At 43.5% G+C, this 22,443-nt stretch overlaps 1 protein-coding gene and 2 long non-coding RNA genes across 8 annotated transcripts; 1 reads left to right on the plus strand and 2 right to left on the minus strand.

Annotated features, from left to right (window-relative positions):
- Positions 1–953: 953 nt before the first annotated feature.
- Positions 954–5,826, minus strand: LOC123148052 (disease resistance protein RPM1). 4 transcript variants are annotated; one of them, XM_044567414.1, is made up of 5 exons: positions 5,590–5,825; positions 2,373–5,252; positions 2,178–2,281; positions 1,748–1,886; positions 954–1,612 (listed from the first exon to the last, which is right to left on the minus strand). In XM_044567414.1, the coding sequence occupies exons 1-3, from the start codon at positions 5,703–5,705 to the stop codon at positions 2,263–2,265; spliced, it is 3,015 nt and encodes a 1,004-aa protein (XP_044423349.1). In that variant the 5' UTR covers positions 5,706–5,825; the 3' UTR covers positions 954–1,612; positions 1,748–1,886; positions 2,178–2,262. The 4 variants fall into 4 exon arrangements, with proteins under 4 accessions (XP_044423349.1, XP_044423351.1, XP_044423348.1 ...); XM_044567416.1 differs by having other exon boundaries at positions 1,723–1,886; XM_044567413.1 differs by having other exon boundaries at positions 1,748–2,281; positions 5,590–5,826.
- An 8,991-nt stretch (positions 5,827–14,817) lies between these two features.
- Positions 14,818–16,469, plus strand: LOC123148055 (uncharacterized). 2 transcript variants are annotated; one of them, XR_006473630.1, is made up of 3 exons: positions 14,818–14,944; positions 15,024–15,151; positions 16,184–16,469. It is a non-coding gene; the product is annotated as an uncharacterized lncRNA (long non-coding RNA). The 2 variants fall into 2 exon arrangements; XR_006473629.1 differs by having other exon boundaries at positions 15,024–15,196; positions 16,184–16,464.
- Positions 16,470–18,584: 2,115 nt separating this feature from the next.
- On the minus strand, positions 18,585–20,780 carry LOC123148057 (uncharacterized). 2 transcript variants are annotated; one of them, XR_006473632.1, is made up of 3 exons: positions 20,411–20,780; positions 19,227–19,326; positions 18,585–19,150 (listed from the first exon to the last, which is right to left on the minus strand). It is a non-coding gene; the product is annotated as an uncharacterized lncRNA (long non-coding RNA). The 2 variants fall into 2 exon arrangements; XR_006473633.1 differs by having other exon boundaries at positions 19,227–19,623.
- Between the last annotated feature and the right edge of the window lie 1,663 nt (positions 20,781–22,443).

The raw sequence follows: 22,443 nt of genomic DNA on the forward strand, positions 1-22,443 counted from the left end.
AGAGCCCTTGATCCCGGCAAGGAGGTTGAAGAGCTCCAGCGCCGAACGCGGGTCCCAAAGGACCCCAGCCGCTGTCCGAACGGCACTCCATGCAAACCTTGCTAAAGGGCACCGAAAGAAAGCATGATTGGCGTCCTCCGGCTCCCCGCATAAGGCACACGGGCCCGTAGCCGGCCCATTGCGTTTGGCAACATTCAAGGAAGTGGGAAGCCTATCGCGATACAGTTGCCAAATGAAAAGTTTGATCTTCAAAGGCATCCGCGCTTTCCACAGGCCTGCGATCACCGGCTGTGTCGACCCTTGACACAACTTGCGATATAAGGACTTCACCGAGAATTTCCCGGAGTTGGTGAGCGCCCAACTCACCGAATCAGGCTGATCCGAGAGGCCCACCGATTCAATTAAGTGCATCAAGGTCACAAGGCTAGCCTGCTCGGGTCCGTTGAGCTCTCGCTTGAACTGAATCGTCGGAGGCGTCGCATCAAGCACATCTGCCACCGATGCCGCGGTGTTAACAGCAATATCGTACAGCTCCCGGAATTCAATCCAAAGGGGTTGAGTACCTATCCAAAGGTCAGTCCAGCAATATCGTACAGCATTTTGATTGTTGCTCTTTTATGTTCATGCTGTTGGCATACTGATGAGGATAGAGCTTGAGGGACGCATAAATGATCCGGCGATTGCCTCGGATAGGCACTAACATCCCAGAATGTATCTCACTCAGTCTACTGACTGCTCCGTTCAGCCTGCAGGCTCCCCGCGGTCTAAGAAACAGCCGACAGTGCGCAAACATGGTCATTAACTATGGATGGAAAATAGTACTGCTCATTCCAAAATAAAACTGTGGATGTCGGATACCGTCACGACGCTCGAGGCCTTTTTTGCTGCAAAACTGTATTTTGCAAAGCGGAATCGATGAAAATCGCAGAGTCCATAGGGCAGCAGGCATACTGTTTCATCAACTCGAAATTGTAGAAAATGGATAACAATAGATGCAATCATCATTCTCTGTTTACAAACAAGCACACACATAGTGGCAGCAACAAATGGAGAGCAATCAATCATCTCTAGAAAAACAGAGTACTAGAAAGCAAAGTAAGTCTGTATTAAAAATTGAAGGTCTTTTCATCACGTTGATCATCTAATCCATTCCATGGTGTTCCCCAAGAACCAAAATTTTCATCTGGGCCAACAATTGCAACCTGTAAACCTTCTGAGAGCTCAAAATCGCATCACAACTTGGTAATCCCCTCCGTTACACTAAAGCCCCAAGATCAATGCACTCATCTTCCATTCGCAGTGTAGAAACGTCGAGGTCCCTCTCAGCTTCATCTTGCACCGTATCAAAGTTCAAAGGCCAGCAGCCCTTAGAGAACTTGGAGTGCTGAACGTGATGGTCAATTGCAGCATTTATGGTGAACATGCCAACAACGAAAAGGAGCTGAACTGACCATTTATGGTGTGTTCACAGTTCACACTTTAGAACATTCAGTTTCCTTTTCAAGCACCGGATGGCTAAAATGTTTTGTTCACTTCAGCTGCAGAGGCATGCACCCTGCTCAGACCTCATATACCTGAGAGTTGCTCCAGCTCCCCCGTTATATCAAGATTCCTGAAATTTTGAAATACTACCACATTGAGAGCACTAATTTCTCCCCAGCATATGCAATTATAAACTGAAATACAGAAAGAAAAGGAGGTTAGCCGGTGCTCACGGCCCACCTCTGGTACTTCCATTGGACTATACCTTCCTCCAGTTGGCACCTTGCTATTATACAACCTTCATCGGAAAATCAGGTAATGTGCCGCCATAAGTCGCATTAATTGCATCATGAGCTTAATCATGCCATGCTCCAGCTTGTCCCAGGTTGAGAAATCCTAACTTCCTGTAAAGTGTGTAAACGAAAGGGGTGCTTCAAATTATAAAAGACAAGAGGAGGTAGCCCCATTGGTAATGGTGAGAGTCTACGAGACCAAACAGACCATTTGAGAAAGAAGTAGTAGTTCTGTTTGCAGATGACGTGCAACAACTTACAGGGCAGATTGTATGCCCTAATAATTTGGGGTTTATGTTTAAAGAACAGAGTGTTATTTTCTTCTTGTGTACAAAAAGAGGGGAAATATTGGCTGAAAGGAAAATCTAAGTAGAAGACCATGGATGTACAAAAGCCAGTCACCTGCAGGCTGCAGCCTTGGAAATATATGCGGATGATTTGGGTGCAGAAGCATGGTGCGATAAATAGACTCTGGTGCCAGCATATATCAACGCAGATCATCTTCGCTGTAAGAGCCAATAAAAAGAGAGATGAACCGAAACATCTCATCTGGTAGCTACTAGCTACTGCTTGAACAAAGGGAAATCAACAGCTCACCTGTCGCTTGTGGTCGGTATTGCTGCATCTTGTGAGCTCTCTCCCGCTGCAGGCCCTTGAACGGATGACTCCTCTGTAGCTTCTAGGTCATGGAAGCGTCGATCCTCAGAAAGTCGCAGCACGGGATGGTTGGGGTGTGTGTTGACTCCACCTTCCAGCACACCAAGCCTGGCAACTCTAGTATATTCCAGACCAATCTCCTTGAGTCTTGGAAGGTGTTTGATACCACTAATCCCCGATGGCAAACTGCACCCTCTGATTTCTATCTTTTCCAACAGGAGCGAGGTGCCCTCCTCAAATACCAACTCTGTCAATTTCTCCATGTATGAAATATTAAGTCTCTTCAGATTTGTGAATGTTTCTGCTCTGAAAACTAGTTTCTCCTCGACATAAGAATCCCAAGAAAGACGAAGGAGCATGAGCTTGGGCAGTGCGCCTAGTAGTTTCATGCTTTTATCTCCATCTTTCAAATTGTTCAACATTAAATCAATCTTCACCAAATGTTCCAGATCCCCAAACCAGTCAGGCATCTCCCCAAGATCACCACGCAAATTCAGCTTCTTCAGGAGAGGGGGAGGTGAGGAAATAGACTGCAACCACTTAAGTGATGCACCGCTTCTCCCAGATGTACTAACATCCACACTGAGACAAAGAGAGCGGAGGGAAGTGAGCTTCTCAAGGGATGTACAGAGTATCTTGCTCTTTTGCTTGCTTGCCCCAACTCTCACACTCAACTTTCTGAGCTTTATTAGCTCCCCGAGCTCTTTAACTGATTTTCTACTTGTCCGTTCAACATCCACAATCTCTAGTATCTCTAACTCCTTTAGGTTACTGATCCGTCTAGGCACCCTCACACCATCAGAATTGGACAAGCGACCAGTCCATGCCTTGTGAATGCCCCTCATAAGGAATGGACGATCAATCGGACGAGCTAAAGGATTGAACAGAATAGGCATACAGAATATTGACGTGAACCAGATCATTGGGCAAACTAAGTATAAATTCGCACATACTCCATTTCCGCTGCAACGGAGGCTACGAAGGCTTTGTAGTTTAGTGATCTCAGTTGGTAGTGATGTTATATTACCATGTCTCATGTCCAAACTCTGCAAGCCTTGTAGTTTCCCTATGGTTCTTGGGATCTTGTAAATATAGTTTTCACTTCCATTTGAAGACCCAACAATGACATATTTCAAATGATGCAACGCCCCTATGGTGCTGATATCTTTTTGTTTGATGTCAAAACTGGCATCATGTAGATCTAAGACTCTAAGCATCCTAAAGTCAGGCGAACATAGTGAAGGTGCCGGCTTCCTGGGTCTCTCACCAAACACAGTGAATGATCGGACATGGTTCCAATCCAAGCCTTTAGTTGGGCTCCAACGGCCTTGGTATGCTACATGGCGAAAGTTATCCACTGTTATTCCGGTTACATTGTCCCATGTAGACCATGCAAAATTTTCATCTCTACAAATTGAGACCATGACATCACGAACAATATCATGAACTCGACAACTCTTCACAACTCCTTCTATGTTCACTCTTGATGGCTGGATCAAGCTCCGGTTGATTAGGTCATTAAAGCAACTATTCCCAACATCCTGAACACTCATCCCAACTCTAGCAATGACAAAGCCCTCGGCTATCCATCTTTCTACCAGACGCCTCCTTTTTATTTCAAAATCCTCTGGAAATATGCTTAAATACAAAAAACATGACTTAAGATGGGAGGGCAAGTGGTTGTAACTCATGGTAACCATCCTCCTCACTGCTTCAAGGCTTCGGTTGCTCTCTAGTTCTAAGGGGATCTGGTTATATATACTTTTCCACTCACTAACCTCTCTGGTGGCAAGCATGCCTCCTATTGTGAGTATAGCTAGAGGTAACCGTCCAGACTTTTTTACTATCTTAGCAACTATGACCCTCATGTCCTCATCTTTTTTCATGTCTTCCTCACATTTCCTCGCCTTCCTTAATAGTAATTTTATGGCATCATTTGTTTCTAATGGTTGATGGTGGTAGATAAGTGATCCAGAAGATTCCAAGATACACTCCTCAGCTAAGCCAACATCTCTGGTTGTTACCATTATCCGACTACCTTTGTTGTTACTACTTGGAAAAGCAATAGTTTTGATCCACTTCCAATCATCTATATTCCATAAGTCGTCAAGAACAACAAAGTACCTCTTCTGAAGTAGCTTTTCTCTGAGGTAGCTAGCAAGATTCTCTTCTCGCACCACCTTCCCGTCAAGTTGCTCCTTGAGTTCGTCGTCACCGAAGAGTTCTTTGATCATAACTTTGAGAGGCACCATCCTGAAAAATGATTGCGAGACAGTGATCCAAGCACAACATGAAAAGTTTCTTGTACTTTCATAAACCTTCCTTGTAATAGTGGTCTTACCCAAACCACCCATGCCAATGACACATACTACCCGAACAGGGCCATTGTTGACGTTGTCATCAATAAGCCTTATTAACTCTTGTTTGTGATTGGAAAACCCCACAAGTTCGGCTTCATCGATGTTGCTAGCTGACTGGTTGCGAATATCTTCCATGCAAGAATCCCTCTCATCAATGTTTCTAGTGATATGGTTCTTATCAATAAGGTTGTACCGGGTGTTCCTGCTACTCACTTCCTCAACTCTTGATTTGAGATCACGGATTTGCATCGCGATTCGGTGGCGGTCCTTGAGCTTCATTAGCTTTCGCGACAAGCTTTGACTTGCCACATGCACCATGAATTCACCAAGGCAATCTTCAATATTATACGACATGTCCCTTACTTGCTTCGCCCACACCTTAAGTAGCATGTCTTTCTCCTTCATTCCTTCAGCTGCCACCAGGAATGCCTGCATCGTCTCTAGCTCATCTTTGATAAACCTGCCAAACAATGGTTCAAAAGAAACTTAATCAAGAACATGATTACTGTCATTCCCATCGCTTGTAACATGCAACGATAGACGCAAAAAATTATTTGCACCTCTATGAAGTGATTTCAAGCCTACCATGACTATTTGGTGTCATTCTTATGTGAGTCGAGTAAACCGTGTTTCTGTTTCAGGCATTAATATAACCAACCAGTGTTCATCCGACAAGAGAGATTTTCCGTGATAACCAAAAAAATAAAGGATGTCGGATGTTATTTTTGCAATATACATTTAAGAGAGGCTATATGGAAGTCTATGACCTGAACAAAATAAGGTCAATTCCAACATACCAGATATCCTTCCTCACACCCATGAGGAGGCTCATTTCGTCGGCGGCGGCAGAGGCAGCCTTGCTAATAGCGGCGTTCAGCATGGACCGCGCCATGCTCAGCACCGTCTCCCCCATATCCCGCCAGTTCTGCTCTCAACTGATAAGTGGGATTTGGTTATTGGGGGCTAGATCACAAGGCCGTGCCAGTGTAGCTTGCAGGTTGCCCTCAACCGTGTATATATAGCTATTTTGATGCCTCGTTAAATATTACTTCCTCCGTTGCAAAATAGATGACTCAACCATGTATAAGTTGAGTCATCTATTTTGGGACGGAGGGAGTATTTGGAAAACCAGCTTAGCTACACTGGTACTGGGCCTACACAGGCACGCGACGAAAAGAAAAGATGCTTGAGCACCGCACACGCAGAATGAGTACATGTTCAGCCCAGCGTAGAGAGCAATCCTCCATTGACAAGATGGAAGGCAAAGGCATCATCTTTAAGCCTTTAACAAAGCTGGATGCTCGTGAGGGGTTGCCATTTGCATCACTGAAAAAGCGTCCCCAAAGCAAAAGTAGAGCATAGGATATAAAGCAAAGCAAATAAGCTTGAACGAATATGCTTCAGGCAAGGTTGACTCCCTAATTCTTAATTACGAGCTGGAATTGATTTGCCATCCAAGCCTGAAGGTTGATCGTTTTGGTGCATGCTTGAACTGACTCCACAAAAGTCATCTCAAACGAAACCTGCAAAAGCGCTATGTTGGTTGCAGTTCAAAGAAACAAGAGGACGCACCAGTTTAACCATGTGTGAAATATCAACAAGTAAACAAGGATGTGAGGTGTATTTGTGTAAAATTTCAGGATGAAATACATTGAAATGTGACCTGTACAAAAAATAGAAACTCATGGTCTGGATGGATGAATAGTATCATCAGTTAAAAAGCCATGCAAAAAAAAAAACTCAAAATTGCTTTTTTTTTTCACAGCCCTCATTTCAGCGCATTTCGTCCTGAAAATTTACACACTTGTGCATTATGCCTTCATGTATGTCTTTATTTTTTTCAAAATATTTTTAAGATATAAAAATATGAATTTTCATGAATTTAGAATTTTGCATTTGGAGGCCTCCATGTAGATCGGCCTCCAAAATCAATTTCCATTCTCTTTCCCCTTTCCTTGTTGCAAGCTCAAATTGTAGCCGTCACTTTGTCTCCTCCTGCAAATAGTTCTATGTAGTACATATATTATTCTTTGGAGGCGAAATTATGTGCTGCAGGGCAAAAAAGCAGCATTGAGCCTAGTGGGAATCTTACTGTTTTACTCGTGAGCCGTGTGGCTCAGCTCAGAGCGTAGTGGCTAGCTTTCAACTTCACTTCACTTCACATCAACTTTACGTGAGTGTCCTTTACACGGTCTGCCACCATTCACAACATGGGACTACCGAGCGCGTGACTGAGGTGCTTGTTAAACTTTGATCGATTCCGTTTAGCCAAGGAAAATATCTATTGCAGAAGCCAACGCATTTTATAGTTGGGTTGAAATGACCCAGCTTGCTTGATTCCTTTTTTTTTGGTAACTTCCTTAATTCTTATGAACTATGAATCTATCATTCTTAAGAAATTGCTCCCCACTACTCCCAATTTTTTCACCATGCATACTGTCCACACCAGCGATGTGCCACATCATCCTATATACATAAAGAAGCTATCCACATCAGCGCAGCCATACAACCAAGTCAGCGAATCTCCACCCACAGATGCATTTCGTTCACAGTTTCTTTTGAACTATCAGTCCCATCTTCCTCCCCCCAACTCCCCTCCCTTTTCCGAGTGAGTCATTCTAAGCGTTGTAGCTATTGGTGCTATAATTACTGTCTTATTCCCCGCGCGCACCAGTACGTCCCCTCGAGCATCAAGATTTGCCTTTTCCTCTGCTCACGCACACAAAGGCAATCTGTTGTTGTGTTGATTCCCATCATGGTGCTTTTACATCTTCTCCACACCTTTTCCTCTTCGTCTCTCCTATCTCTTCAAATCACACCATCCGCGTACCAGCACATCGCCTCTCCTTCCTGTTGGAAATATGAGCAATTTACCAAATGATTTTATTAACAAAAATATTAGATAAAGCATGACTAATATCACAGTGACAAAACTAGTCATGTGATCTGACAGAAAGAAGGTAAATAACATCTGCATATAGGAACTATAACCAAGTTTATCTAGAGCAGACAGTAGGACAAGTTTCATATATGAAGCAGAGTCTACCATATCTAGGGCAAACACTAGAACAAGAAACTGTAGCAGGACCTCTCATAGAAAGGAGAAAGAACACGTACGGGACAACAGCAGCAGAAGCACTGGACTTGGGGTCGACATCCTCTCCAGCCATGTCGTTGATGAGGTTGTCGACGTCGAGGAAGAAGTCGTCGTCGGGGAAGTAGTCGTCGGAGTCCGGGGCGTCCGTGACGAAGAAGTCAGTAGTCGCGCGGAGCACTCCCCAAAAACCTTATCACCCTTCTCCCGTACAGGACTCAAAAGGTGTGGTTTCGGAGGCCTACTGTCCCGACCTGCGGTGCACGCCGCAAGCCGGGATGGGGAAGATTGTAGCAGCAGCGCAGTGCTCAGGAACTGTGTGGCGAGAGGAAGAGGACCTTCTGATGTATCTCTCTAGAGAGGAGCGACCTCTCTTATATAGGCACAGGAGAGGGACGCGAACAGGGTGCGACGGGAGGTTAAGCAACGGAGGGAGACGAAGTGAACAGGCAGCACGCGAAGAGGTGCGCCGTTCGTATTCATTATCCACTACCGCAAAAACTTCTCAGCTCCCAAGTGACCTTTCGTATACCCGTAGTGCGTGGCAAAAATTAGACATCGGCTCGGCTCATTCCCGCGGCGCGGCGCGGCGCGGCGTGGCGAGGCGGGCGGCGGAGGATGAGCGCGCGTGGATGTCCCTCTTGTTCTCATGCTCGTACAAGTGAGGAAAGAACCTCCCTTATAAGGAGGTCCAACTCTCACTAAACTAGCAATGTGGGACTAAACTTTAGTAGTATCCCATGCCTTGCACAAATGGGCTAAGTGAGCCTCTAGGATTTATTTAGGAATTTCTGAAATAGTTATTGGGCTGTCCCAAAATAGACTAGATTCCAGCAATCCCCCACCAGATCCCAGAGGCACACAAAATTTGCCTTTGGTTCCAAAACACTGTTTTATATACCGGTACTACAGTGGAGACTGTTAAGTTGAACTTCCCCCTAGAACTCTATGCTACATTAGTAAGCAACTTGGACAGTGGACTGGGCCTTGAACTGTAAGTTTTCTGCGAATCTAGCTTCACATAAAGCCTTGACCGATACGTGGCTACCGTGGGTCTTCCTCGCGGGTGGAGCTTATGCGTCATACTCCGAGACCTTTCATGAGTTTACTAGAGAGAACCCTACTCTCATAGATTGCGACGTTTAACAATCAGACTCATATAGGCGCGTTCTTCAAAAGATGTTCTGCAGGACAACATCTCTGCTTCAAAGAGCCACTTAGAACACATTAAGATATACATCAACCTGCCATGCAGATTAGGAGAGTATTGCATATTCATGGAGTGGTATTTTTAATAGTAAGGATACTCTCCTCCCAGTTGACCAACAGCTTGTCTTCCACATCTAATTCACGGGATCTCCGATCACAAAGAGTAGGTTACCACTGTGAACAACTCATATTGTGGGTCTCATACCCATCTCCCTCGATGCATTATCTATCACATTACGTGATAGACCCTTAGTAAAAGGATCTGCCAGATTTTTAGACGTTTGGATATAATCCAATACAATAACTCCAGAGTTTTTCATTTTTCTGGCAGACTTTAACCTTCTCTGAACGTGTCTTGATGACTTCATGTTATCCTTTGAGTTGCTCACTTTAGTGATCACAGTTTGATTGTCGTAGTTCATAAGGATACCCGGTACAGGTTTCTCAACCACCGGCAAGTCATTCAAGAGCCGGTGAAGCCAATCTGCTTCGACCGTAGCTGTATCTAGTGCTGTGAGTTCTGCTTCCATTGTTGACCTCGTTAAGATGGTCTGCTTGCAAGACTTCCAAGAAACAGCGCCATCTCCATGAGTGAATACATATCCGCTCGTGGCCTTTATCTCATCAGCATGTGAGATTCAGTTTGAGTCACTATACCCTTCAAGCACCTTTGGGTGCCCGGTGTAGTGAATTCCATAATTCGCAGTGCCTTTCAAATAACGCAAAACTCTCTCTAGAGCTTTCCAATGCACATCTCCTGGTTTTGAGACAAACCGACTCAGTTTGCTAACAGCAAAAGAGATGTCAGGTCTTGTAGCACTGGCTAAGTACATAAGCGAGCCAATAATCTGAGAATACTTCAATTGATCTCTAGCAATTCTTCGATTTTTTCGAAGCAGCACGCTAGCATCATATGGTGTTGGAGAGGGCTTGCAGTCACGATAGCCAAAGCGACTCAAGATCTTTTCCACATAGTGAGATTGAAGCAATGTAATCCCACCATCATCATCTCTCAACAACTTGATGTTCAAAATGACATCAGCCACTCCTAAATCCTTCATCTCAAAACAGCGAGATAGAAAATCCTTGACCTCCTTAATAACATTCAGATTTGCTCTGAAAATCAGTATGTCATCAACATACAAGCAAAGCAAATCAGTACACACATTTGTCAGCTTCGTTCACAACAAAGCCTGCAGCTGTTAAAGTTCTTTCGAACTTCTCATGCCACTGTTTGGATGCTTTCTTGAGTCCATAGAAAGACTTCAGCAACTTGCACACTTTCCCTTCCTGACCATCTATTACAAACCCATCTGGTTGTTCCATATAAATTTCCTCATCCAACTCTCCATTTAGAAAAGCAGTCTTAACATCCATTTGATGAACGAGAAGACCATGTGAGGCAGCTAGTGAAAGTAGAACTCGAATAGTGGTCAGTCGAGCCACAGGTGAGTAAGTACCAAAAAAGTCTTCACCTTCCTTTTGGCTATAACCCTTAGCCACGAGCCGAGCCTTGTACTTTTCGATAGTACCATCAGGCCTAAGCTTCTTCTTGAATATCCATTTGCATCCTATAGGTTTGCACCCATAAGGACGATCAATTATGTCCCAAGTTTCATTCGCCAAGATGGAATCCATCTCTCTACGAACCGCTTCCTTCCAGTAGTCAGCATCTTCAGATGCATATGCCTCTGAAATAGAACTGGGAGTGTCATCTATGAGATACACAAGAAAATCATCACCAAAGGACTTTGCAGTCCTCTATCTCTTGGTCCTAGTAGGAACTTCATTGTTCTCCTCCGCAGGACTTTCAAAGTGTTCCATCAAAATGGCAGATTTGGTAATTGTAACTGGTTCCTGATTCGATGAACTAGGCATCTCCTGATTAGTTGAGGTGGTCATATCCTTCATAGGAAAGATATCTTCAAAGAAAGTCGCATCATTCGACTCCATGATCGTACCAACACGCATGTCAGGTACCTCAGATTTTACAACCAAGAATCTATAGCCAATGCTATGAAAAGCATATCCCAAGAAAACACAATCCACAGTCTTTGGTCCAAGCTTCCGCTTCTTTAGAATTGGAACATTGACTTTCGCCAAACAACCCCATGTTCGCAGATAAGAGAGTTTTAACCTTTTCTTCTCCCATTCCTCGAATGGAGTTATCTCTTTGTTCTTTATGAGGACTCGATTTAGGACATGACATGCTGTCAATATCGCCTTCCCCCACCATGCCTTGGAGAGACCCGATGTGTCTAACATGGCGTTAACCAAATCAGTTAGAGTATGGTTCTTTCTTTCGGCCACCCCATTTGACTGAGGTGAGTAGGGAGGCGTCCTCTCATGGATTATACCATGTTCCGCACAAAAAGCATCAAATTCATTGGAAAAATACTCTCCACCACGGTTGGACCTAAGCCTCTTGATCTTTCGATCAAGTTGGTTTTCCACTTCAGCGTTATAGATCTTGAAAAAGTTCAAAGCCTCATGCTTAGATTTCAGAAGATACACACGGCAGTATCTAGTGGAGTCGTCAATTAACTCATGAAATATTTTTTTCCACCTTTTGTCAAAACACCATTCATTTCACATAGATCTGAATGTATAAATTCTAGTGGTGCAAGATTTCTCGTCTCCGCAGTCACGTGAGACTTACGAGGTTGCTTAGCTTGCACACACACTTGACACTTAGATCCCTTGACAGTGGTGAAATTAGGGATTGAGTTCAACTTCGCTAGTCGCGACATGCAACCAAAGTTAACATGACAAAGACGTGAATGCCACATATTTGATTCACTATTGTTGCAAATATGATTAACAACTTTATTGCAAACATTTGATAAGGATAAACGAAACGGGCCTCCTGACTCATAGCCTTTACCAACAAAGGTTCCATACTTGGATATTACAAATTTATTCGACTCAAAGACAAGCTTATAGTCATCTCTACACAGAAGAGATCCGCTAACAAGATTTTTATTGATGGAGGGGACATAATGCACGTTCTTCAGCCGCACGATCTTCCCCGAAGTAAACTTTAGATCAACCGTGTCAACACCATGAACAGAAGCACTTGAACCGTTGCCCATCAGCACGGTTGAAGTCCCTGCGGTCTGATAAGACGAAAACATAGAAATATCACCGCATACATGCACATTAGCACCCGTGTCAATCAACCAATCAGGAGAATGACATACTGAAAGAATAGTGGGAAATATACCATACCCAGCATCCTTCATGTCAGTGTCTCCAATAACAACATTAGCGGTCTTGCCGCCTTTCCCAGGATGACGCTTGTCATAGCGATTAGGGCAACTAGGAGCCCAATGATCAGGATCCCCACACACATGACAAGCACCTTTCTTCTTGTCATTCTTCTTCTTAAAGTTCGTGTGTTGCACAACCTTGTTCTTTCCATCAAACTTTGCTTTACCATCAAACTTTCCCTTGTTCTTGAACTTGTGGGACTAGAAGTTTCATATATGAAGCAGAGTCTACCATATCTAGGGCAAACACTAGAACAAGAAACACTCCTCTTGCTCCCTAGGTGTGTAGCAATACGAGGTTGTGAGGGAAACGAGAACGAGATTTGAGATCACGGAGCTGAAAAGTGAGCAGCAGGAACTTTTCAGCTCCCAAGTGACCTTTCGTATACCCACTAGTGTGTGGCAAAAATTAGACATCGGCTCGGCTCATTCCCGCAACGCGCGGCGCGGCGCGGCGGCGGAGGAGGAGCGCGCGTGGATGTCCCTCTTGTTCTCATGCTCATACAAGTGAGGAAAGAACCTCCCTTATAAGGAGGTACAACTCTCACTAAACTAGCAATGTGGGACTAAACTTTAGTAGTATCCCTTACTTTGCACAAATGGGCTAAGTGGGCCTCTAGAATTTATTTAGGAATTTCTGAAATAGTTATTGGGCTGTCCCAAAATAGACTAAATTCCAGCACTTCCCTCCACAGTCTACACGCCTCTCCAGCTTCTTCTCCAACCCTCCCCACCCCTTTCTGCTTCTCCTGCAGGCTACATCGCTATGCTGCAACCTGATGTACACCGTTGCGAGCACCTACGACACACACGGTTCATCTCCAGATCTGCGAGGGGATGGGAGAAACATCAAAGAGTAATGAAGCGCAATACAAGTCAGGAGAAGAATCCCCGCCCATGACCCCTCCGCTGATCTCGGCTCGGCCATGGCGAGACGGACCATGCATACATCTGCCTGCTCTGGTTATCGCATACTCAAGTCCCCTAAGTACCGTACTTTTCCCTTTTCTTTGTCATGTACGTGCAAATATAGGTATAATAGTTAGATTCTTTTTAGATACATTCATGTTTGATGATAGGACCAAATGAGCAATCGTACTGACACATATTAATATATTGTGTTTTGCTAGATCTTTACTAGGATGCGGAGTTTCTGTATTCTCGGATGCCTGTCCGCGGTGGGATGCAGCTAAGAGCCCTCCACATGAGCCGCCCAACATCGATTGCTTTGCTCTCTTGCTTGGGGCAATAATTTCTAAAGTTTCTAGTTGAGAACCAGGAGTTTCTTGATTCACAGTTTATTTGCATGATGCAGTCTTTGGACTAGAAATAATTTCACAATTCAGGGGTAAAACTGTGAGGTTTTATCAGTTGGAAAGGTAAAACAGCGAGGACCTGTTAAGAAACGAAAACTTTGAAACTAAATGTGGATTGATCAACTACATTTTGATCTACACAACACATTACTTATTCTGATTCCACAAAATCCTAAATACACTGTCAACATCAATGAGGGGCCTTTCATTCTCTGTTTTATTTGTGCTAAAAGAAGTACTCTGGTCTTCAGAGTTCTAACTCAAGGAATTCGAAGCGTTTGGTCTGTAATACTTGACATACAAAAAACCTTGGCAAACAAGAAGTAATATCAACCGAAAGATTGTTCTCAACTAGAAACTTTAGAAATTACCGCTGGTTACTATAGTATATATGCTCTAATAGCTGGGGGGCATCTTTTCCTTAAGAAGGATGGATGGCAGTTCACTTCACCTTTTCCTTAGGGGCGAGCACTAGGAACGGTCCTAGCTTACAATAGCAATTCGACAAGTCTGTAAGTGTTTTATTGACCATTCCCTTTCTAATATTTTGTGGTTTAGGTTTTCTGTTTTTGATTTTAAGCAATTATTTTTAGTTCAGTCCTCTATTGTTATATAATGTTTGAGCTCTTTAAGGGTGGTTGGCGAGTTACGCCTCGTAATTTCACGTAACTCCACCTTAAGATTTTTCTGTCCGTTAGATCTGAAGAACTCACTTAAAAGTATTATTTTTTATAATAAGGGTATAATAGTCCTATTTGTCCCGCGTTGAAGCATCGAGCGTGCCCACGCCAAGCAAGGCCCAAGACAGTCCATCCCTCATTCCGAATCCTCTCACCCTCCTTGCGGGCGATGCTAACCCTAGAGCCGCCGGCGGCCGCCGCCACTTCGCCTGCCAGCGGCTCCGACCACGACTTCTAGCTTCTCCCGCCATCAGCGCCCCTTCCCCAGAAGGTCTCCTCCTTGGCCCTCGGATTAATCTCCCGCTCCCGTTCCCGCCGGGTCCCTCATGAATCGTGAAACGGCGTGAGCGGGTCCGCGGTGAAGGCACCGAGGCTGCATCCACTGCCGTGCATGCCGCCCGGTGCAGGATCCTCATGGACGTGGAGGAGCATGGTGGAGTACAACGGCAAGGGTGGGGTGGAAGGAGATGCCCTGAGCATTTTTTTGGACGCCGTGAGCATGGAATGACCTTACTGCTCCATCTCCAACATAACTCCAGCTGCTATTGCCAGTTTGGTCTTCTCTTCTACATTGATCCGTTTAGGTATTACGCTTCTATTTGTAGTAAAAAAATTATATTGTTTGCATCTGCTGTCTCTATATCATATCAGTACTATCTGCAGATCCCAACTAATCAAGAGATATGAGGACAGGGAGGATGAAGGAGCCGCAGTTGTAAGTGCTACGGCGGGCGAGCAGGGATGCAACTGGAGATTGGTCAGAGACTGCAACATATTGTTAGCTTCATGAGGTTGGGAGCAACTGGATCTAGACCTCCCCGCAACTGACTAGAAAAGTATGCACAATTTATCTTTATCTGCCTAGTTAATCCTTTAGTTTCTTCCCCTTCATCTAGCTCCTTAGTACTAACTTTCCAAAGCTTCCACTCTAACATAAGGAATTTTCAAGAATATTTAACTACTATATTTGATCTAGCAACTATTAATACCATAAAACTAGAAAAGGATCTCATTGTTTCTGGATAGGGCTATTGCACAAATAAGAACATTGTTAGACAAAAAAGACAAGTGCACTAAATTGTTTCCCTCATAGTCCTAACCACCTTTTTTACCATACATGTATTGCATAATTTAGCAAGTATATTCTGCAAGATATGTCCGGTCATCCAAATTTCCTGACATATTAATTAACCATTGACTTTTGTATGTTTAATCGAGCGGTCTCTAATGCTTTTTGTTGCTGCTGAAATTCCTTATTTTGCTATTTATCTGTTAGAGCATGCAAGAGTTGGCTTCTAAGCATAGATTCTATAAGATTCGCCACTGTTATTAATAACTAGTTGTTTTTCTCTTTGTGCTGGCTGCAACTAGAATAAATTGGTTACTACCTAACTTACTATAGCTGTGTGGATCACCCAGAGTTCATGCCAATTATAGTTTATTACGATATTAAATATCATGTTGTGACAAACTTACCTGCAGCTGCATCTCATTGACCATTATTTCTGGTCTGTAGGAAGTAGGATGAGTGAAAAGCAAGAAGTGTACTATATTTCCGACATGTAGGACCTCATTGATCATTATTTCCGACCTGTAGGATGAGTGATCATTATTTTCGACCTGTCAGGATCATTACTTCCAATCAGCATAAGAATGTGACCTGTTTCGATGAAAACTTCAATGGTTGATTGCATGCTACATAGCAGGACACTGCAATAGCTAGATTGTTATTGATTTTCTTAGTGACATAATTTTCCTTGTTAGAACAAAAATGGGTAGTGGGTTGAACAAAAATGTGATTCGTTGTCCTCTGTCCTTTGCAGGTGTTGACGATGTTCTCTGAACTCTGATCTCTCTCCCGTGTTTTCAGACAACAATGATCAGTAGTCCTTGGCACAATTTTACTTCTCTGTTTGCAGTCTAAAAGCTTGGGAAAAAAATGGGGGCCATGAATACCCGCATTGCTCTCATATCATGTCCATGAATGAAAAAGGGTACATAGTGCCATCATTGTTCATCCTCTCCCTTTGTTGCGAGCGTTGTCTGAATCAACTTAAACTTAGCTGACAAAAAGGCTTCATGTCTAGTTTTTCACCAGCCTTCACCTCTGTGCAGTTTTCTTGGCATGGGATCTGGAGGTCTAGAATAGGATGCTTATATATATTACCAACTTTTGTTTATGTTTTTGTGAGCCATGAGTGGACGCACGCGATGGGTGGTCTAGCACAGAACTGATTTGCTACTTCATGATGAGCAGGACATGATTTGCTGCTTCGTGATGAGAAGTTTGAGTGGACAGATGATCCGCAGGATGTTCAAGGTTCAGGTTACTGTGGTTTGTGATTCGGTCATGTCCCGAGACTGAGAATGGCTAGCTGCACAAAGGAATCAGGTGTGGAGTTAATGGGTGACGATCATCAGTAGAAGTTTTACTAAAATATTGTCACACTTACAACCTATAGTTTACTAAAGCTAACACTGTCATATCAGGAAAAAAATTACAGTTTAATGTAAAAGCACTGTTGGAGGCACGCATGTTCCAGTTTAGTGTAAATGATATGTTTGTGCAGGCAACACTCTTTTAAGTGGAAATTTGAAGGGAAAACCAGTATTCGCAAAGTGGTTCAGTTCGAGAGAAGGTTGAAACTCAAGATATATTGGAAATTATAATATGACGATTTGAAACATAGATAAAAAAGATTCTCACATCATTTCATCCTTTGGAGAACAAAACTTGAAGTGAATGTCACTAAGGATACCTTTCATCCTGACCCGTGCGAATATGGAAGACAAAAATTCAAAGCCTACTAACAAAAACTTAAAGCCTACTAATGAACCATTCAACGTCATCCTCGTTCTTAAGTTCTCTCTGCGTGCAGAATGATCATACTCGTTCAGGCTCACTAGTACCAAACTTAGAAGGACCCATAAGTATCGCTCTTAGTGGTTCGGGCCCACAAGTATTGATCTTATTAGTCCAAGCCTACAAGCACTGATCTTACTCGTTCAGGGTCACTAGTATCGATCTTTCTCGTTCGGGCTCACTAATATCGATCTTACTCACCAGGGTCCACAAGTACCGATCTTAGTCGTCTGGATCCACAAGAACAGATCTTAGTCCTTCGGATCCAAAGTATCTCTCTTAATGGTTCGGGCCCACAAGTATCCATCTTAGCAGTCCGAGCCTACAAGTACCGATGTTACTTGTTCGGGCTCACTAGTAACGATCTTACTCGTTCGGGCTCATTAGTATCGATCATCTTCACCAAGGTCCACAAGTACCGATTTTAGTGGTTCGGGCCCACAAGTATCGCTCTTAGTCGTTTGGACCCATAAGCATCGATCTTAATCGTCCGGGCCTACAACTACTGATCTTAGTCGTTTGGACCCACAAGTACCCGTCTTAGTTGTTCAGGTGCACAAGCATCACTCTTACTCTTTCAAGTCCACAAGTACTGGTCTTACGCATACATGCCCAAAAATACCGCTCTTGGTCGTTTGGGCCCACAAGTACCGAACTTACTCGTTCAAGCTCACAAGTATCGATCTTAGTTGTTCGGGCCCACAAGTACTGATCTTACTTGTTCGGTCTCACAAGTAACGATCTTACTTGTCTGGGCCACAAGTACAGTTGTGCTAGTGTGTCGAGACTACCTGTTAAGGTAGTTGTGGTTCCGGATGACTAAGAGCGATACTTGTGGGATCCAGAGTCCTAGTAGATCGAACGACCCATAGTGCTAGTTGTGTACCCATAAGTACCACTATGGCTCGTCCGCCACCAATACCACTACTAGTAGTCACTCTCAATAATCCTTACCAACAAATACCACTAGAAATCACTCTGGGTCGTCAGGCCCCACATGCACCACTACGAATAATCGTGAGTCGTCCTAGGTCAAAAGTACCACTCTCTGAGTCGTCCGAGCTCACAAGTACCGATCATAGCTGTTCAAGGTTAAAAGTACTGCTCTTAGTCGTCCGGACTGGCAAGTATAGCTCTGAGGCGTTCAGGCTCAGAAGTATGGATCTCACTCGTTCGAGCTCATAGGCTTACAAGTATCAGTCGTTCATGCCTATAAGTGTCGATAATACAACTTTGAGTTGTAGTATCTATTTTAGGTGATTTCCTTTAGTGACATTATAATGTAGATTATTTATGCCCCGCGGGTTGCCACTGCATCACAAGTGTTTTCCAAGTTTTGAAACAAGAAGCTCAGCCTCTGTCTAAGGTAGGAACTGATGTATAGTTATAAGCAAAATATATGGACTACAGATTGAAGAACAGATGGAAGAAGCAGTTGCTGGTTCCAACTTATGACAAATCATACATACCAAGTTTCCTCGTTTAGCTGCAGAATACTGATAGGGAAATGCATATGTGCAGTAACTTCTTATAGACAAAGTATAGTAATTGCAAAGTAGATGGGTCTTTTCTTTGCCAAATCATCTCTTTCCATATCAACGTGGTGCTGTGATCCTCCACTGATCCAACATAGATGAGGACGCCATGCACCATCCTGCGCTTTTCTACCGGCGGTGAGGCTGGGCCGTCTGGCTCCGGCAGCTCCATGTGCCAATTTTTTGCACGTTGGAGGGGTCCTTCATCCAATCCTCCACGAGAAGATATTATATCTCACAGCTAGGAGAGAGCACTTCCGCCAAATATCTTCCCAGGTAAGGATATGTTGACTGGAGCCTCATCGTATATTTTCCTAGGGAATATAAATTATCACATATACCTCGATCTTCTCCCTCTGGCTCTAATGATGTGCTTTCGTATATGTCCAGGTCTACAAAATAAAAAACATAGAAATTATGAGATTAATTATGGTAATCAATTGCGTGAAGAACAAAAGAAAAACTTACTAGCTAGTTGTTCTGAGGCTCGACCCTGGAGCAAGAAAAACTGCTCATGTGTAGTCACTCAGGATGCGTCCTCCGGAAATAAAAGCATACTCAAAAGACTCTGTGAACACCGAAGTAAATGCATTTAGAAAACAGTAGTAGCGGTACATATATAATGTGATACTGGGTTAAACAGAAGTATATAACAAAGAATGGAGCGGCTTCCAGATAAACACGTAATATATGAGAGATTTAATATTTTCTTATGAAGCGAGAGGCACCAGAAATTTTGAGACATAAATATAAAATCATCCTAGTAGATCAACTTCAGTACTGACTGCTACTGCTACTGCTTCTGCAATTCAAGCTATTCAGATAGTTCAAGCTAGCTTGTTGTGGAATTTAGTTGGGCATGACACTGCAATGCAAAGAGTTCAGGTTAGTTGCAATCCAAGATAGGCAAACAGAGCTTTAGAAATTCATCAGAAAGTATGCAGAGACTAGAGGACATGAAGTAATGTAAGCAGAATGAAGTGAGCAAGTTAAATGTGTCTAGCAAACTGGGCATATTTAGTTTCAGAGGATTCCAATCAGTCAGTTCTACCGCTTAATTTCTATGTATGACTTGAAATGTAAATTATGACCTACATGATTTCCTTGTCTTTTAACCACTTATTTCCTTGAAGACTCAACCATTTCCTTTTGATTTAGAATATTTTCTCTTCGGATAGTTCTAGTGATAATTTATTTTACATTTTGAGTATATGAACAGAAGAAAATATTACTTCTTATACTAACCATTTTTATGCTAGATCTACAATTATGAATTTAGTGACATAAACTCTGTAGCCTACTAGTTACTGTTAATTTTCAACACTTGTAATATTCCTCTTGTATCTCCTGTTATCTAGTACACATATGTGGAGTTTCTAGTGTTCTAGAATTATGTTTGCCACGGAAGCACATCAGTATCATGATTCATGCCATTCTGGTATAAGATGAACTAAACCTTATTCATCAACTCAGCAAATGAAAATACTACATCCTATTTGTACAGATTATGTGTTCTATTATCCTAATGAAACAAGACCTCATTGATGTGTTCGTGTTCCTACTCGAACCTGCAGACCATCCAGAGAATATGCTAATTGGAGAACAAAGGGGAGAACTTGGAGCTTTTATGCTAATTGGAAGAGGGGGTTTACCTTATTGTAGATTGTTACAAATTCTTCTCTGACGCTGCAATCATCTAGTCCTCTTGGATCTTGATCTTGGGGATTCATGTCAGCCTCTTCCAGCGGACCTTGCCGGCGATGGGAATGGTCGGATAGGGGGATGGATTGGTGATGGGAAGAACTGCTGGGGGCCATGGTCGAGGTAAACAACGGCACTGGGCTGAGCACGGTGGAGGTAGGCGGGTCGGACATGGGGGAGGTGGACAGCGGCGCCATGGCAGCCACGGAGAAGGTGGACAGAGACGCTAGGCCGGTCATGGCGCACGTGGACGGCGGCGCTAGGCCGGCCATGGCGGAGGTGGACGGCGGCGACGTGGCCATGGCAGAGCCATGCGGTGGCGATCCCTAATCCCCGCGGCGGCGTGGCCGGCTAGGTAGATACGTGGGTTCAATGTGGGCACCGCAGGCTATCGTGTGACGGATTTACCCTTGAAAAAATCAACTGGTCCCACTAAAATTTTGTAACGGTGGGTAATTTCCTGTAATTTTAGTTTTGTAACTCCGTGTAACTCCTATTTCCCCACCGTCAGATCAGGGTGGATGGACGGCTCATAAAATCGCCAATCACCATAACAGTTGTAATAATGTTTATCTTCCAACTATTATATTTATTTTGTACTTATTTTCTGAGCCTCATTCTCATGTCTACTAATAAGAAAGCCAAATTTATCAGCACTAAACAATGTTTATTTCTCAATTGTCTGCTTGTAGGATCTTGCTATCATGGCTAGGAAAAGCAACTAGGTTCTCTTTCTTATTGTCAAGCACACTGTAGCCTGCATCATAACGGGCTGACATGTTCAATGTAGGTTCTATTTCTTATTGTCAATCACACTGTAGCCTGCATCATAACGGGCTGACATGTTCAAGTCATGATTAAATATTCTTCAAAGCCCTTGAATTAGCAGCTGCAATTTTAGTAGTTTGATGAGGATGGAATTGAGAAAATGCGTCAATGTTAACTTCTCTATGTTGTTCATTTTTGCATATCTCTTTGAATCAATCTTGAGTTACCCGCTGCAATGCATGGGGTATCATCTAGTATGAATATATGAGTGAGTAAGTTATTTTGGTTTCCATGTATACTCCAAATTTTGGTACTAATTTGTACTCTGTACTAGCTGTGACGGCAACGGTGACCACAACGAATTGGAGCGGCGAACCCTTTGCTAATTACAGTGGCCACCGAAAGATCTTCGTAAAAGTTCCCCCCTCCAAATGCGGTGGTTGTGTTCAATGGTGTGATGCAATCTGTAGAAGACGGCTTGACGCAGAGGATATAATTGTGCAGCACTGGTGGTCGGTTTTCTAGCCAACGAATGTAGTTGTTGGGATTGTGCAAAAGTGGTGGTGACAACACATGATTGACTTCGATGAGCTCCGGGGTGAAAACCTAGGTCTCACCAAAATTGGTTATAACTGGCAATGATGATGTTTTTTGCACTATGTCGACATGCATCTAGGCCTTGGTGGATGAAGAACTGGCAGAGCAATTAGTGACTACTATGGAGTGTGCCAAGCAATGGTTATTTACTCTCATGAACACGTTATCGCATGCAGCTTTTGTGAAGGTGGCGGTGACCCTGCGGGCAACATGGTCAGTAAGGAGAAGAACAATCCATGAATGGATTTTTCAAAGTCCTCACTCCACCCATGCGTTCATTGGCAGGTTCATCTCTGAGCTAGAGATAATACAACAAATAGCACCGGCCAAGCACACAGGTGGCCGATGATCTTGGACTCCAATTCCAAAGCTCTATCATAGTGCCGGATGCAAAACAGGTGGTGAATGATTTGGCTAACACCAGCCGAGGACGTCAGGGTGCTATCATAGCTGAGATTCTCACCAGAGCAGCAAGTTTTAGCTGTAAATTTACTTTCAAAAGTCGTTCAGTTAATTTAGATGCTAATAAGCTAGCTAGACTTACCCTATCCTTAGATCAGGGGCGCCATGTGTGTCTCGTTCAACCCCATGACTCGAATTGTTTCCCACAAACAGTGGT

This window comes from Triticum aestivum, chromosome 7A, assembly GCF_018294505.1.
Source record: "Triticum aestivum cultivar Chinese Spring chromosome 7A, IWGSC CS RefSeq v2.1, whole genome shotgun sequence".
NCBI classification, from domain to species: Eukaryota; Viridiplantae; Streptophyta; class Magnoliopsida; order Poales; family Poaceae; genus Triticum; species Triticum aestivum.

Coding starts and splice junctions, on each gene's coding strand:
- LOC123148052 (XM_044567413.1), bottom strand. CDS start 5,705: ATGGGGGAGACGGTGCTGAGCATGGCGCGGTCCATGCTGAACGCCGCT. Junction 5,253..5,589: donor GGTGTGAGGAAGGATATCTG/GTATGTTGGAAT, acceptor ATTGTTTGGCAG/GTTTATCAAAGATGAGCTAG.